Source organism: Amblyomma mixtum, chromosome 2 (genome assembly GCF_055824585.1).
Source record: "Amblyomma mixtum isolate Tamu chromosome 2, ASM5582458v1, whole genome shotgun sequence".
NCBI classification, from domain to species: Eukaryota; Metazoa; Arthropoda; class Arachnida; order Ixodida; family Ixodidae; genus Amblyomma; species Amblyomma mixtum.
In genome coordinates, this window is record NC_143013.1 from 52,064,799 (window position 1) to 52,081,534 (window position 16,736).

At 45.9% G+C, this 16,736-nt stretch overlaps 1 protein-coding gene across 2 annotated transcripts; it reads left to right on the forward strand.

The window, feature by feature from the left end:
• Positions 1–250: 250 nt before the first annotated feature.
• LOC149359338 (aurora kinase C-like) lies at positions 251–16,524 on the forward strand. 2 transcript variants are annotated; one of them, XM_089569025.1, is made up of 7 exons: positions 251–341; positions 2,478–2,604; positions 7,284–7,363; positions 8,729–8,867; positions 11,980–12,128; positions 15,420–15,651; positions 16,259–16,524. In XM_089569025.1, exons 1-7 carry the CDS (start codon positions 289–291, stop codon positions 16,361–16,363), a joined length of 885 nt encoding a protein of 294 aa, XP_089425151.1. In that variant the 5' UTR covers positions 251–288; the 3' UTR covers positions 16,364–16,524. The 2 variants fall into 2 exon arrangements, with proteins under 2 accessions (XP_089425151.1, XP_089425152.1); XM_089569026.1 differs by having other exon boundaries at positions 15,420–15,534.
• The last annotated feature ends 212 nt before the right edge of the window (positions 16,525–16,736 follow it).

The following is a 16,736-nucleotide window of genomic DNA, read 5'->3' on the forward strand; positions in this document are numbered from 1 at the left end:
GGGGTTTTTTCCAACTACATTTCTTGCTTGAGGGTGGTAATAGGCGACTGCAGCTCTTTTCCTTAAATCCGCCCTTGGTACCGCCCTTGGTACCTGAGCTGCGGCTAGCGGGAAGAAAAGGAAGGGGAAAGGGAAAGTAATGGGGGAGCGATAGAAGAAAGGCTAGGGAAAGGGCGGCAATGCGCATTTCACAACTTTTCATTTTTGCCCCCTTATTCCTTGTCCTGCAACGTTACAATTCGCAGCGCTGTTGGCACGAACGAACCTGTGAGCACGACTAGCAACAGCATGGACGAGCAGCAGGCTTCAACGAGCAGCTCACAAGAATCTGTCGAAGAACCGTAAGCTCTTGGGCTACTTTTAGACAGTGTTTTCTTGCTTTCGTGTTGTGTGCGCCATTGCCTTTTTGATTCGTGGCGCTCCTGATGTTTTAAAAATAATTATCGCTCCCAGCATACAGCGTGTTAAGACATCAGCACAGTCGCGCCTGTTCCCGTTCCGTAGAACTGCTTATAGTATAGCAAGCGCCTTTGCCTGTAGAGCCTCGATCGAAAAAAACACTCAAACCGAATATCGACGGCCACGAACTTCTCTCCATACAGCGATTACAATTGCCCGGCTGCTGACCCGAAAGACGCGGGTCCGATCCGGCCACGGCGGTCGAATTTCGATGGAGGCAAAATTCTAGAGGTCCGTGTTCTGCGCGATGGCAGTGCACGTTAACGAACCCCAGGTGGTCGAAATTTCCGGAGCCCTTCACTACGGCTTTTCTCATAGCCTGAGTCGCTTTGCGACGTTAAACCCCCATAAACCAAACTAAACCAAACTTTGCATGTTGGTGAAGGCAAAATTTCTAATTGTGATGAAACCTAAATTATGTGTGGGATTCGCAACGACGACCTTTCCGCCTCCAAACCGCACATTCCAATGACCTTCAGACGGCCATTACGGCCGAACTGTTTGTCGCAGGGGGTTCCGAATGGCGTCAAACAATTCGTCGTGTTGTGATGCACACGTTATTTAAATTTATTAACTGACATAACGAGAAAATATACCGGATATAGCAAAGGTGTCTGTAAATCGCAATAGTATATAGTGCAAAATATGAGGTAGATGGCGCAGCTTGTGTCTTGGAAGGGATATTTCCGGAAAGGAAGCATACGCGGCTGTTTGGATTTCGTCTTCTCCACGTTTGACGTGCACATCAATGTAAATATTTCAAGCTCCCGTTGCTAACGCTCTGAGGTCGAACACTGAGACACTGTTGGCGGAGAATTTTTTATAATGCTTCCGCACGTGCATTTCTGCATTGCAGAGAACCCACCCTGGCTGCTGACTGCCTCACCTATCCTGCTTCTCTCGTCCCCTCTGCCTCTAGGCCGCCAGGCTGCGCGTGCTGCGATAAAAGCGCTGGCATTATTATGCGAAGCATATTACTAGAGCTACACTACAGCCCGTCGAGCGCGGCGGTGGAGCTACCATTGACCTTTAGCGTGACCACGTGACACCACGTGACAACATGACGTCAAAGCAGAGGAGAGATGGGCTGCCGGCTCGCGCGGTCGCCCGCGGCGGTGGAGGCTCCACATCAGAAGCGCGGCGGCTGACCACGTGACGCTAGAGCAGCGGTATAAAGCTGAGCTTGCCTCGCTCTCCGGGCACTTACGAGGCGGCCAGGTGTTGGGATGCCGCCTAGAAGCAGGGCTGATTTGAACGAGAAGCGAAAGCTTCAGCGTGCCAGAGAGACCGATGATCCCGTATATAGCTGCCACGGCAATCCTTGCTACACTTCTAGTGGTTGTATTAAAATGACCAAGTATTCAACCAAGGAAAGCCATGTATTACCAAGCCTAGCCATCAATATGCTTCGCATCTGACTAGGCTTAACCTTAGCTAAGCCTCAGCCATTTTTTAATGCTTGCCCACTTACACTTTTGTATTGCGCAGAACTTACCTTGCCAGCTGACTTCCTCTGCGCTTGTGCCCATGCTCGACCCACTTGTTCGTTTGCGCGCGTTTTATTAGTGCCTAAACTTACCATACGATCATAGTTTGGCAGAGTTATCGACGCATTTACTTGAAAGCCGTATTGTGGAACGTATGGAAATGTATTCATATTAATGCAACTCCATATTAATGGAGTTGCTCCATATTAATGGAGCATAGCGCAGGATTTTGGCGCCTATTATCTGGGAACCAACAGTTTCTTTGTACTGATGTTTTTTCTTTCTTTTACTGGGGAATCTATTCAAAAAGAGCTCAGAACGACACATTTGCATTAAGATGCTAGGTCCCGCCAGCCTGGACGGCGTCATTTTTTTCCTGCCTATGTGCTTTATTTTAAGCAAACCTGAGAGGCGATATAGCAGTCGTGCTCTCGTAGTGCTTGAGACTATGTGGCCATTCACTCCTTTATTAGGTGAGATGATTACTTGTGTTGCGTCATTCATATTATAAGAATTTGTACTGGACTGCAGCACCGAGGAAGGAGTCAAAATCTGGCGCCTGAGCGACTTCGAGATCGGCCGGCCGCTGGGGAAGGGCAAGTTCGGCAAAGTCTATCTTGCCCGAGAGAAAACGACGCTCTACCTCGTTGCTCTGAAGGTGGGTATACAGTACGCATTGAGATCATTTAATGTACAGTCGATGTCACAGCACTGCATTCATTGAGCGAGAATTAGTTTTTACAGCACGTCATTGCTGCCGTATGACCTCCATTTTGCCCTCCGATAGCAGTTTTCATGTGTTGTCAGCGGCGGCTCGATTTCCTCCTTTTACATACCGGGTGATACGCCTAAGGTGTTCTGTAATTAAAAAAAGGCTTTTTGGGTAAGAAGACGTAAAAATATCAGTGGTATAACGCGTCAGAATATACCTAAGACGTTTTAACTGGTAGACTGCTTGACTAGTACTGAATAGATAACTTTTTAACTATTACTGTTAGCCTCCTTATTAAGATGGGTGTAGCTCGCCTTAAGTAATATCCATATCAATATTTAGAATTTCGTAAACGAAGTTGTTCTCGGCGCTATCGCCTAACATATTTTGGCTGCTTCGGCGAGTTATGTTGACTTGAGGGGTCGCTTTGCCTACGAGCGTCTCGAAAGCGCTTGTACTTTTGGCGCGACTTAGGCATTTCTTGAGCCACAGCGACAGGGTGGCTGGTTTTTTTAAATTCTTCCGAATTTTTTAATCGAAGATCATAGTAGGACCTTTTGTCGGCAAGTGAGATAGATGGTTGGATTGCACACATTGGCGTATCCTTGATGGTGTCATGGGCTCACTAGTGGGTAATCATCTGGCTAGAAAGACAACTTGTGTTTACGAGCTACGACAAACAGCAACCTAGGCGCAGTGGAGAAAACACGTGTGCATATTCATGTTCGTTGTGACGTGTATCCATGCAATCGCCTGTCTGGTCGATGCGTGTTCTGCCCCACGAAAACGGTATCTGTGCATAAGCGACAGTCAACTTGGTTCACGTACTGCGCGGAGTTTCTCACAGAATAAACACCTCGCGTACAAACGCTACTCACCTGCCCCAGTCGCTGAATCACCAGGTACACAATGTCAGTTTACAGAGGGTCGAAAACTATATTAACGTATCCTGCCTCCACCTTGTTGAGATATGCGATGCGATGAATGTACAGAATGACTGCGATACTTGTGACTTGTGTAAGGACCAAAGTCATATCTGCTAGCCTTAAAGATAATTGCCATTTTTCTAGAAACTGCTTAGAGGCTTTTCAGAATCAACAGCTACAGCTCCAGCCGCGCGCAGCCCCAGTTTTCTTCCCATGGAAGATAATTTCGGCCTTGTAGTAAGACCTAAATGTTGATCTCGAGAAGGCGAAATTATCGGCGGGCGAATTTCGATGGAGGCGAATTTCTAGAGGCTCGTGTACTGTGCGATGCCAGTGCACGCTAAAGAGCACCAGGGGGTCTAAATTTCCGGAGCCCTTCACTACGGCGTCCCGCATAGTCTGAGTCGCTTTGGGACGTTAAACCCCAATGAACCAAACAGAAACTATTGCGCTCTTGAGAACTTTAGATTGCGCGTATTTAAAAGTGCAACAGCAGCTTAATACAGCAAGGCGTTCATTTTTTAAAACACGCCGTATGGTGCACCGATAAGCACAAAAAAAGAGCCTGTTCCACCCGCCTGTCCTCTTTTGCGCGCAAATGCTTATGCATGGAGCATTCAAACACGAACGTTTTTTTTTAGCCACCGTTACGGCGCACGCGTGAGATTGCAGAGGCCTATCACATCATCGAAGCTTCTTCAATGTGTGTAGGTCAGTTACAGTGGCGTTGTCCGATAAAGAAATCTTACTTGCACAGGCAGATATCTGTCGGTATAAAGCACACCGTTCTTAGCGCTTATCCTATCCCAGACGAAAAAAAAAACGGTAGAACCAAGCCAGAAATACAATATTCTGCTGTTTTGTCGTAACGCAGAATTTTCTTTTGTTTTGTAGCTTTTTTTCTGTACTACTGTAGTTCTTTTCTGTAGTACTTATCTCAAATCTGTAGATCTGCAGTACTTTTCTGCAGTAACGATACAAAATTCTGTCAATGCTACAAAAAATTCTGTTGTTAGAACAAGATCATGGGCATGAATGTTACAGAAAATCTCAGCGACAACAGAAAATTTTATATTGTATTTCTGGATTGGGATTTGTCGCTTTTCTTCGTATTTCCTTTTCGCTGCGCTCTTTGCCAGGTGTCAATCTGTAATAACGCACCGAACGTCGTCTCTGAAATCTGATTTTCGGCAACTGTCCACTAGCCTTGCGGCTCCGCCATTCTGAAGCGATTTATATAGAACGGGAACATTGTGTGCATACTGCATTCATGCACAGAGGCCCATGGCTTATCAAAATTTAACAAAGCTAAGCACCTACTCCGACACCTGCTTTTGCTTTGTGCCAGGATATCTTTTGACTTAATATAAGGGCTGAGCTTAAGAACTCTAAAAACCCTTTTCGAGTGCATAAACAAACTCCTTGAAGTGAAAATTGGCAGAGTGCACAGAACCGTTGCGTCTACAGGCTTCTGGCGCTGCTTTGTAACGCTTGTGAATGCTCGAATGCAACGGAACGTGGTCTTGTCACTCTGACACAAGAGGCGACCAGATATTTATGGAAATATTGTAGCCGTTCACAATGGCTTCTACGATGTTGGAGGTTATCATAGGTGCGTTTCGAGCCTTATCTTGAAAGTTCTTCGTCACCATTAAACTGAACGCTGTGTGAGGGCGATGGTGATCCTGTTCTTCGTCGACTAGCTGGTACACTCGCTGATATCGCCGTCTCTGAGTTGTACTCATTTACGGGCACGAGGCCGCACAATAAACAACGTTCACGTTTCAAGCAGTTCTGCCAGCCTTCCTTGTCGACCGCCTGCCGATACCATACTTGACCGCCTGCCGATACCATACTTGACTGCCTGCGGATACCACACGTGACCATACGTTGACAGCTTAGACTGATTGGAAGATTTTCACATGGTTGCGCTATATTGTTTGTAAATTCATTGTAAGACTGTACATACGACAGCCAGCGATAAAAATTCTGGGGGGCACTCTGCTCTTGCTAAAGTGCGATGAGGCGAAAGCCCCTTCCGCCTCTGTTGCTGCGCCTGTGACTGTGGTGATGGCGCCATAGGTCGGAGCGGAGGTCGGAGCGGCGGTCGGCGCTCCACATATAGAAAGTGGGGATGACGTCATAGGTGACGTCACGCGTATGCGCAGTACATATGTTAGGTTAAGACATAATACGAGGTTTGATGATGTCATTAGTTTCTGTCACTATATATATTTATTTCTCTGACGTTTTATTTTATTTATTTATTAATTTCTTTTTCATATTTAGGTTTACTTTTACTTTGCTCTTCTTTATTATTCTTTAGTATTTCAAAATTGTTAATTTTCCTTAATTTATTATTATTTATTTTCAATTCATTTAATTCGTATTTTTATTTATTATTAGTTTTATGTTCTTATTCTTAGTTTAATTTTTGTTATTTCATTTTGTTAACTTTATTTTACGATGATTTCAATGATTTTTGGCTGTTCCATATTACACCACTGATGACGTCATCAAGATGACTGACGGCTATAATGTGACAGTTTTCGCGGATGGACGGACAACAATGAGCCATCGAAGGCTTTCGCCTCAATAAATGTTTCTGTATTCACAACCAAAGGAAGCAGTGGTCGAGGGCTGTAATAACGCTGCCAACCGAAATTCTTGAAATTTATTGAGCACAGAACTGCTCATCATCTAAGTTCGGAGGTTTGTGGCATCCTTTTGCTACTCTGGTGTTCTGACGCCTTCTGTTAAAAATGCAGTACTTAATTCATTCCCTAGAGCGCGTACAAAATCGTGCCGCTCGCTTCATTTCTCGCAACTATTGCCGACATTCCAGTATAACTAACATTAAGGCTTCGTTATCCCTTCCATCCTTAGAATCTCGCATAACAATAGCACTTATCTGCCTCTTCCATAAAATTGTTTACAGCCACCATTCCTTCACACTACCCCTTACAAAACCGGCCAGCACATCTCACCGATTGCATATCACCTCAGTTTTAAACACTTTCGGGAAGGACCACTGCATTCAACTCATCAGCCCTGCCCCATGCAATCATTTATTGGAATAGTCTTCCTGAAAACATTGTTCACATCTCAGATTACGTTATTTTCAAAGAAAAATAAGCAGCACTTTGTTCTGAAGTGTTTTTCTGAAGTGTGTTCTGTAGTGGGTTTTTCAATTTAGTTTTTCAATTTAGTTCTATTTTCTGGTTGGTTGCTTGTTATTGTATAACGATGTTAAAGTAACCATGTTCTACCAGCTTCTTTTTCCCACGCCAGTTATGTAACCCCCCTCACATAATACTCCAGTCGGAGCCCGTGAGGTATTTGAATAAAAATAAATAAATAAAGAAAGCCTTCAGATAGTCTTTTTTGCAAGGCATCCCTAATCACACGAAGAAATGGTGTGTAAACGTTGTGCGTGAGACAGCAGCCGTGGCCTAGCGTTTGGGCGTCCGCCTCGTAAGGGGGAGGTGCGGAATTCAGTCCCCAGTGCCGCCAGGCATAACCATCAGTTTCCAGTTGGTACAAGCTTTCCCCGTGCCTGCTGCCGACTTCTCTTGGAAGAAATTCTTGGAAAATGGGTCGAACCCTGAGTAGATGAAAATAGCGTTTGCAACGGCGCTTTTTGGCCAAAGCTTCCCTAAAAGCTGCCTACAAACTTCATCGTCAACGTCGTGCGTGCAGATGCTGTTCAAGTCTGAGCTGCAGCGCTGTAACATGGAGCGTCAGTTGCGAAGGGAAATCGAGATCCAGTCCCACCTAAGGTGAGCTTGCTTGCTTTGAGATCTGCATTGTCACGAGTACACCTTGTAGCACACTGCGTTGTGCTACATTCTCGCTTGAAGGTTATCCCGCTCTGTTTGCTGTTTTTTTTTGTGTAGATGTAGTTATGGCCTGCGCGCTCTCTTTAACTGCAGTTCTTTATTCATCTTCGACGTTTTTTTAATGCGAGAGCATTATAGGGCTCTGTCGCGTCAGAAAAAAGTGTCCGCAATTTCGTCCGCATGATTACGTCATTCTCTTAAGATAAAGTTGTGAAAGTGTGATTGTGACACATTGTGTGGGATAAAATGTTGCCGTGGGAAAATTTGAATGATGAGGTGTAATTAGTTTATTAATTAAACGTGAAAGAACGCAAAAAATACCTTGACGTGAGAACAGCCATGGACGTCGATATAGCATACGGACGTGAGAACAGCCACGGACGTCGATATAGTATGTGGAGTTTTTGCTTTCACATCGCTCCAATGTGAGTCGCCGCAGTGAGCTCAAGGTTTTTTTTTTTTTATTCTGCAATTATATCACTTGTTTGCTACGCCAGGCTGTTGGGAAGCTGGTGGATATTCTCCTGACACTGTCTTATGAGCCCCCCCCCCCCCCCCCCTTTTTTTTTCTCATTGGAAGTGCATACGTTCCACTATAACGTCGAAATGCAGCCAGCCAGGAAGTGAAAAATTGATAACTGCACGCAAGTAAAGTCAACACGCTCTAAAGCGAAATTCGTTTAACAGCCCAGCTTCAGCACACGGCTTCTTTTGAGAACGCTTCATACAGTTTGTTGGCGTTCGAAATACTAATGCCACTGTTATGTTGGTTTTTCAGCCTCCTTTGTGGAAGAACAATTCATGCCTTCTGACAGGAATCCCACAAGGTTTTTTTTTTTACGGGATATTTGACGCGGTTATTTTGTTATGATCGATGTGGCAAAGTGAAAAGTGTGACGTAATTCTTGGAATTTTACACGAGACAGGCTCCACCAGTAATTTTAAAATAAATTTTGAAGCGGTGCATGATTAGAATAAGAAGAGTACCATAAATAATGCAACTTCCATGGCTGGATGTATGCCATAATCAAGTATATTTGTGTACGGAAACTGTGACGCAGCGGCGCGCTTAAAGTCGGTTAAACTAACCACGGTTTTCGCATAGCATGGTGCTGTTGTTCACATCGCAGAGTTAGGCTAATTGTTAACCTCGGTTAAGGTCATCACGCTTAACGAAAAAATGGGTTACCTCAACTGAGCCAAGTGTGCCCTTGTAGTGTGTGTGGCCACAAGTGCATTTGCGAGTGACCACCGATGCCAGACTGGTGCAATTGCTCAGTGGCCACTTTATGCCTCACCTCGCAGGCACCCAAACATCCTGTGCCTGTACAACTGGTTCTATGATGAGACCCGTGTCTACCTCATCCTGGAGTATGCTCCTCAGGGGGAGCTCTTTCGCCGTCTTCGTGACGCAGAGCGATTTACCGACCAGCGAGCAGCCACAGTGAGTGCTGTCTCCTCCTCTTACCCGTGTCTCACCCCCCTGACTGCCATCACCACAGCTTTCAGTCATGCCACAGGTCCTCCTCTGATGCTGTGACAAAAGCGCTCTGAATCTGGGCACAAGCCAGTAGTCTGATCTCCAGGGCTGGTTACTGATGGCGGATGATTAATGATGGATGATGATTCCACGGGAAAAATTAGTTTTACGTTGAAGAACAGGTGTGGTGGAAAACATTTATGTACAGGTATACTACAGGAGGTTATGCATGAGCTGACCCAGAGGGGGCCAGCCCTTACAGATACTAGGTGGAGGTCCCTAGTTCGGGACCCCAGTGGCATCGGCCTCCGCCCGGGCTCGCGCGACCAAGGCCCGTTGGGCCTGCAGGTCAGAGCAGTCGAGCAGGGTCGCCTCCCAGTTCTCCCGGGTTGGGTTGGAGTGAGGGGGGATAACAGGGTTGAAGAGGCAGGCCCACACCATGTGGTAGATGTCCGAAGACTTCTCCGCACAGTGCGTACAGCTGCCCGAGAAAGAAGGGTCGAAGTGTTTGAGAGCTGCCGGGCACAGCAAAGTATTAGTATAGAGGCGAAGCAGAAGCCGCTCCTCCGCCTTTGAGAGACCTTTACACGGGCGGGGATAAAGACCATGGCCAGATTGATAGAGTAAAACGATGTCTTTGAAGGTGTAAGCTGGAATAAATTCGAGGTCCTGATCGTCAGGATCGGAGGGGAATGTCCGGTGAGAGAGCGCGCGGGCGGCGGCGTCAGCTGCCTCATTTCCCTCAAGGCCCATGTGAGCAGGAGGCCAAACGATACGCCGGTGAGCGGGGTCCCCGGTATAGACGCTGTTTTGGAGAATGCGGTAGGCTAGATACGGTACCCAGCCCTGCTCGAAGTTCCGACATGCCCCTCACGAGTCGGAAATAATTGTTTTTGAATGGGAATCAGATGTAGGAGTCAGATGCAGCCAACGCAATGTGAAGGAAGGGGTACTGAAGAATGAAAATGAAAACTGATTTTTGATCAAAGGAAATGACGCTGTAACTGTTTCACTTATCTCGGTGGACACCCGAACAGCGCTGTAAGGGAAGGGAAAAAGGAGAGAGTGAAAGAAGAACGGAAGAGGTGCCGAATAAGTTCTATCACCTGGGGGTCTTTAACGTGCCCTGGCATCGCACAGCACGCGGGCGCCTTTGTGTTTCGCCTCCATCGAAACGCGGCCCCCGCGGTCGGGATCGAACCGGGATACTCCGGCTCGGTAGACCAGCGTCTTAACCACAGAGCTACCGCGGCGGGTTGAGTGTTGAACAATGTAGTTTTTTGGGAGCCACATTGTTAACGCTTATAAGTGGTTTAAAGGTAGGCTAGGACGAGCACATAAATAGGCCGACTTAAACGATGAGGATGAGAAGGAAGGCTGACGACATCTATAGCTTCACCTTTTTTGCAGCTAGTTCTTACAACCCCGATGTTCTAGAGTGGAGCTCACCTTCAGAGAAAGTAATGATTACAGGGGCATGCGGTTGGTATTTTCTCACGGCCGAACCGAATTCGAGTGGAAAAACAATTATTACTAATATTCTCTGCTGGTGTCAACGTCCTTACAAAACCGATAACCGTGCGAAACAGCCAACAGCTAGCGGCGGTGTGCGCTACAGCGCTACAAATTATGGAGTTTCAATTGCAGCTGTCAAGAGACGCAGGGTTGATCTCCAAAAGGAGGACCCAGCACGAAGTCAGCGTAACTCCATTACCGTCATGTTGTACGTATATTAAAACTGCTGCCTCTGTGGCGGTCATGTTATAGTTATAAGAAAGTTACTGTTCTGCGGACGAAGAAAACGATTAAATTATCGCCGCCTCTCATTCGAGGAGAGGGATGAAAGCTCTGAGCCACGGCCTTCTAGATCGGGCATCAAGACACAGTCTGCAAAAACTGCCTATGCACTGGCGCCTTTTACAGTCTTGTTGGGCATGTATGAGCAATATGATACAGCTGTTGTATACGTTCGTCTTGAGGGATATTGACAAAAAAACAGTTGAATCTTGCCGGTACTGAACTGCGGGGCAGGCAGCTGGAGTCTAACAAACAGAGTTAAGGACAACGCAGTGAGCTATGGAAAGAAAAATGACAGGTGTAACGTTGAGGCCGGAAGCGGCCAGAGTGGATGAGGGAGCAACCGCGGGTTAATGAAATCCTAGTTGAAATCAAAAGTAAGAAATGGACTTGGTAGGGCATATAATGCGAAGGCAAGATAACCGCTAGTCCTTAAGCGTAATGGAGTGGATTCCGAGAAAAGGCAAGCGTAGCAGGAGGCGGCAGAAAGTTAGCTGGGCGGATGAGATTAAGAAGTTTATGGGGATACGGTGGCCGCAGTGGGCAAAGACATGGTTAATTGGAGAGACTTGGGAGAGGCCTTGCCGTGCAGTGGACGCAGTCAGGCTGCTGCTGCTGCTGCTGATGATGATGATGAGCAATAAAAACACCGCCACACGCATTGACCACGATGCGGCACTGAAGCCTCCATCCCGCGCTGTCCGGTCACGGCAGCATGCTGTAGGGCGGCGTTTTTTCACTGCAACAGTCGTCGACCGTGATGGTCTGTGTAGCAACTAAAACTTGCGAGTTCGGACAAAAAAATCCGTATTTTCGGCTCTTATTCCTTGCAGTGATTTGAAAAATCCCTGCAATTTGCCCTGCATTTTTGGTTTTTTCGTTAATCATTGTCGTTTCAGTAGAGATTAGTGAAGGCCAAAGAGCTGGAATTTGCCATGCGCTACTCGTTACGCTTGTATTTCAGCCAGAAACTACATGCCTGAAGAGATGCGCCCCTTCACCGTTTAAAAGTTGCGTGATAAAAGAAAAAGCTAAGAATCCAGTTTGGAGCTTTACTGAATGATAATGCACTTCTGAATAGAAGCTCGAAGAAAGTAAGCATGCATATGACTACAATAACTCCTACTTCCTACTTATACAACTCATGAGAGTACCGCTCTATACATGACTACCATATTTACTCCCGAAGTGGTCGATCCGTCGTATATTATCGATCCCTTGTACAACTGTCCATGTCGTTGCTTTTTTTTACAAAACGCGCTCACCTTCCTCCATGCAGTACACCTACCAGCTGTGCCAGGCGCTCAAGTTCTGCCACAACAACAAGGTCATCCACCGGGACATCAAGCCGGAGAACCTACTCCTTGGCGTCAACGGCGAGATCAAGATTGCAGACTTCGGCTGGTCTGTGCACGCGCCCTCTTCGAGGTGGGTACACTGGCTAGTTTTCACTTGGCATGTTCGATTGTCAGCAGACGCTGTACTCGTTGACAGTACTGTGGTGCTTTTTTCGTTATATCTGGTTAGTATGCTCTGTACAGGGTGTACCGTATTCATCTGTACGGTTTGCAAATTACCCTGCACAAACTACTGGACTATTTCGGCTCAAGCACAGACCACGAGGTAGCTTATGATAATCTGTGTTTTAAAATAAATAATTTAACATCGGAACTTACCTGGATTGACTGGAATCTGCGAAAAACTGCAGTCGTCTGCGTAGAGAATTTTCGTCGATGTGAGTGGAGTAGCCGATTTGAGAGGCTGAACCATCTGGGGTACTGTGAGACCTGCCCCAGCTCCAAGCAGGGTCATTGGTTTTCTCGCAGTTCCCTAGTTGCCTAGTTGCAGTTGCCTTTCAAATTGGCTACTCCGCTCGACACGACGAAAATTCTCTGCGCAGACGACTTCAGTTCTTCACCGACTCCTGTCAATACAGGTAATTTCCGGTGTTAAATTATTTATTGCAAAACGCAGACTATCACGAGCTGTCCTGTGGTCTGTGCCTGAGGCCATGTAAGCCAGTAGCTTGAGCACGAGAAATTTTTACAACCCTGACTGATAAAAAAGTTCAGAGGGCACTTTGTCTCTCTAAAGGGCTGCGAGGCGAAAGCGTTTCTTGGCGCACTATTTCTTATTTTTAACTTATTTTTATAATTTTGTTACTTCTTTTATTTTTGTTTCTCTTCTTATTCTTTTATTCCTTTTTTTTGTTTATGAAACCTTTGCATTCACTACATGCGCTTTTATTCATGCTCAAACTCTAAGCCTTCATGGCGTAGTGGTAGCGTCTCCACTTCAAATGCCACAGGCCCTGGTTCGATTCCCAGCCTCGACACAGTTTTTTTTTCAAGTAGTGACGCCGAAACGCGGACACGCTAAAATTCCTCGGTCACGACAGCATGAGGCATTAAAGGCTTTCGACTTAATACGGAACACCCTGTATAAAGCTGCTTTGTATGATCAAACTACCGAAACAGACGTTTAGCGCAAAAATAGAAAGTTATACTGTTTTCACAGAAAACAAATAAGAAAGATTGGTCGGCGGGCTGCGCTTGGGCAGCACTTAACTCGATACAGTGGAAGGGCACGAAGTTCTTGGGGTGGCATCCCAACCGTATGAGTGAGGATGCGCATATTCAATAACTGTTCAAAAACTCTCTTTCGCTGTTGGTTTAGTACATCGACGTTTAGACATTTTTCCAAACAACATCAAACTTCGTCATTCACTCCCTGTTTCGGTCCCACATAACTATTTCACATTAATTTGGGCCATGACTGCAAAAAAAAAAAATCAGTATTACATAGGCTCAAAAAAAAAAAAGCCGTCCGCTCTGTTGCTAATGGCCTATACTGCCACTACAACATGAGCTGTTCGCTGAATTTAAGATATTTCCGCCGCGGTGGCTCAGTGGTTAAGGCGCTGAGATGCTTACCCGAAAGACGCGGGTTCGATCCCGGCCGCGGCGGTTGGATTTCGATGGAGCCGAAATTCTAGCCGCCCATGTACTATGTGCGATGTCAGTGCGCGTTGCAGAACCCCAGGTGGTCGAAATTTTTGTAGCTCTTCACTACGGCGCCCCTCATAGCCTGAGTCGTTTTGCGACGTTAAACCCCCATAAGCCATAAACCATGCAGCAAATTTACAATTGCTGTCTACTATACCTGCTGCCCTTTTCAAGCGCATGCTAGCAAGACTTCCTGAAGAAATTGTGTACTATTACATTGCAAACTCGCGCATATCGAACAAGGTCATCTGAGTAATGGTTTGTGGCGCGGCCGAGCTCAAATTATCTTTTGCAACATTAACGTACAATCTATCATTTCTTCTAAATGAGCTGAAAACGAAACTAGCAGAGCATTGCATGGCATATTTGTTACTTGACAGTTTTCTTAGTACTTTGCATTGGTTTTGTCGCGGAAAATCTGTTAATGATTATGTGAAGTGTCTGCCTTTTCACCTGGATCGCCGTTTACGTTACTATACATATAGAATGCCGCTTCTTTGCAGAGCAGTTGTATTATTATGTACTTTATTTTGTGTTGTTTTTGTCGCATCATTATGTAGATCAACGAAGCGCATGTATCATATTGTTATTTTTTCTCGCATTTGAACCATTGTACTGTTAATGTAAAGTCCCTGCTGCCAAAATAGCTCCCTGGCCTAATCATGCTGTGTTCACGTCTTTCTGCCAGGGAAGCCATCAATGTTGCACTATTGTTGACAATGAACTTGATTTGATTCGAAATCACTGAAAGTTTGGTGAAAAAAGTTTTTGGCAAATGTAAATTGCCCTGATATAGGAGTTGAGCAGACAAGGGAAGGGAAAAATGGGGCTCGTTATGACAAACATGACGGAAGGCAAGTCACTAAAACCAAGAACGACAGGGGATGATTTGTTAACTTGTGGTGTTCGTCCATTTGAGATAATTAGGGTAATTATTCTCAAAATAATTGATTAGAAAGCAGAAGAAAAATACCACGCACCACTAGTGAGATCCGAGTCCACGACCTTTGAATTTCGCGCCCGGTACTCTACCGACTAAGCGAAGGCGACGACTTTCAAGTCTTCTGCCTTCTGCTTTCGGGGTATTTATGTGTAATGTAACCCAACCTTGAGAGTGTTCACCAGCGCCACCCTCGTCCATAGCGGCAGACGTAGTACGTCCTGTAGTACCGGGAGTGCCACGTAGTACCGTGATCGAACGGTGAGGGTGGAAGCTGTGTGAGAACCCTCTTATGATACCTATGGTATCAAGACTGTCAAAGTCGAGGCCTTCGTTAGCTACTGAGCAGACAAGGGAGGACAAAAGAGGGATCGTTATGACATTAATGACGGAAGCCGACAGTCACTGAAACCAAGGATCATAGGCGATGTTTTCAGTATAGGAGTGTCATCATAAAATAACTGCTTCTACTAAGTGCAGTTTCGCCCTTCGGTTAGCCTCAGTGCAACTATTTCACAGCTTAGGCACACCTGCTATCGCGTCGTGACTCACGATGCGGAAACAAGAAACCAAACGTGGCTTGAACTGTATGCCTTCGAGCGGTGGTCAGTGACTACAAAGAAAGCTGCGAAACCTCTTCAGAGCAGCAGCCAGCTAACTGTTTTTTGATGACTGGTAGGCACATGACTAGCAATAGGGAGCGGTTGATTGCCTCTTAGTGGAAGCTGCAAATATACTATGTACGCATGTTGAATCTTGCAATGTTCCCTGCAGGAGACGTACAATGTGCGGCACTGTGGAGTACCTGCCGCCGGAAATGGTGATGCACCTCGAATACGACGAGAAGGTGGACCACTGGTGTCTGGGCATCCTCATCTACGAGATGCTGGTGGGCAGCACGCCCTTTGCGTCGGATTCGTATCACAAGACCCGTGAGCTCATAATAGCGGCCAAGCTTGAGTTCCCGCACCATGTCGGTGCCGATGCTCGTGACATCATCGGCAAGGTTAGCAGCACGCATTGCGCGAAATAGTGTACCGTTGGTGGTTACAGGTTGCATCCATGTCTGTTAGTGAAACATACGTGCTGCGTTTGCTGTGCTTGTCAGCACTGCAGGTATACACGGCCGCCATAGCCCAGTTCTCTTGTCTTGATATTTGCCGCACCTTTGGTCTAGCAATGTTGGCTTATTGCACTGAAAGAGACCTGTGCCTATACGGTTTTGTTCTTTAGAAGCAGCGAACCTGGAAACTGGTTTTGTTCGTCTTAAATGTGCTTATTTTATAGAAACATTTTCAGTTTTTCATTGACAAAGTTCGATAAACTTATAGGTAGGTAAGTTAAGGTAATGTAGGGTAGGTAGGCAGTGTAGGGTATAGTAGGGTTGGTAAGGTATATAGGTTAACAGGTTAGGGTGCAGTAGTGTAACCAGGTTAATGAGGGTAAGTAGGATAGTTAAGGGGTGGTAAGGGTGGGTAATATACGTGAGGGCATTTAGATTAGGGTACAGTACGTAACGGTTGGTAAGGGAAAGTATGTGTGCTAAGTAGGGAGATGGACATGCTGTTTTGTTTTAAATATGCGAAAGACTGCAACATATATTATTTTCGCAGCTGGTCCGGATACGTGCAGCGGAGCGCATTTCCTTGGATGAAGTGCTGGCCCACCCTTGGGTGACGAAGAATGCCGACACCACAGTGGTGTCCACAACTTTCTGAAAAGAATCTTGCTGGCATCGCTCATTGCGTTCACTGGGCACGCTTATTTTGTCGTGCACATTTGAAGAGGCGTCTCAAATTCCTCGTATCGGTTTAGGTGTTTGGGTTTCGTGTTTTTTTTTTGCGCGTTCATATTGTCAGTACATTTTGTACAGCATTTATAGGGCATATATTCTTACTGAATATATGCCCTATAAATTATTACTGAATTTCGTGCAGCACGTTTTTAGAATACTTGTTATTTTTATTCACTAAGTTACGAGCATTCATTTGCATCGCTTACCGTGAAGCCTGGATACATTGTGGTCTGAGAATGCTAGTTACATCTTAAGTTCTATGCTTCAACTATTTTATCTTATCACACCCCGCGAAC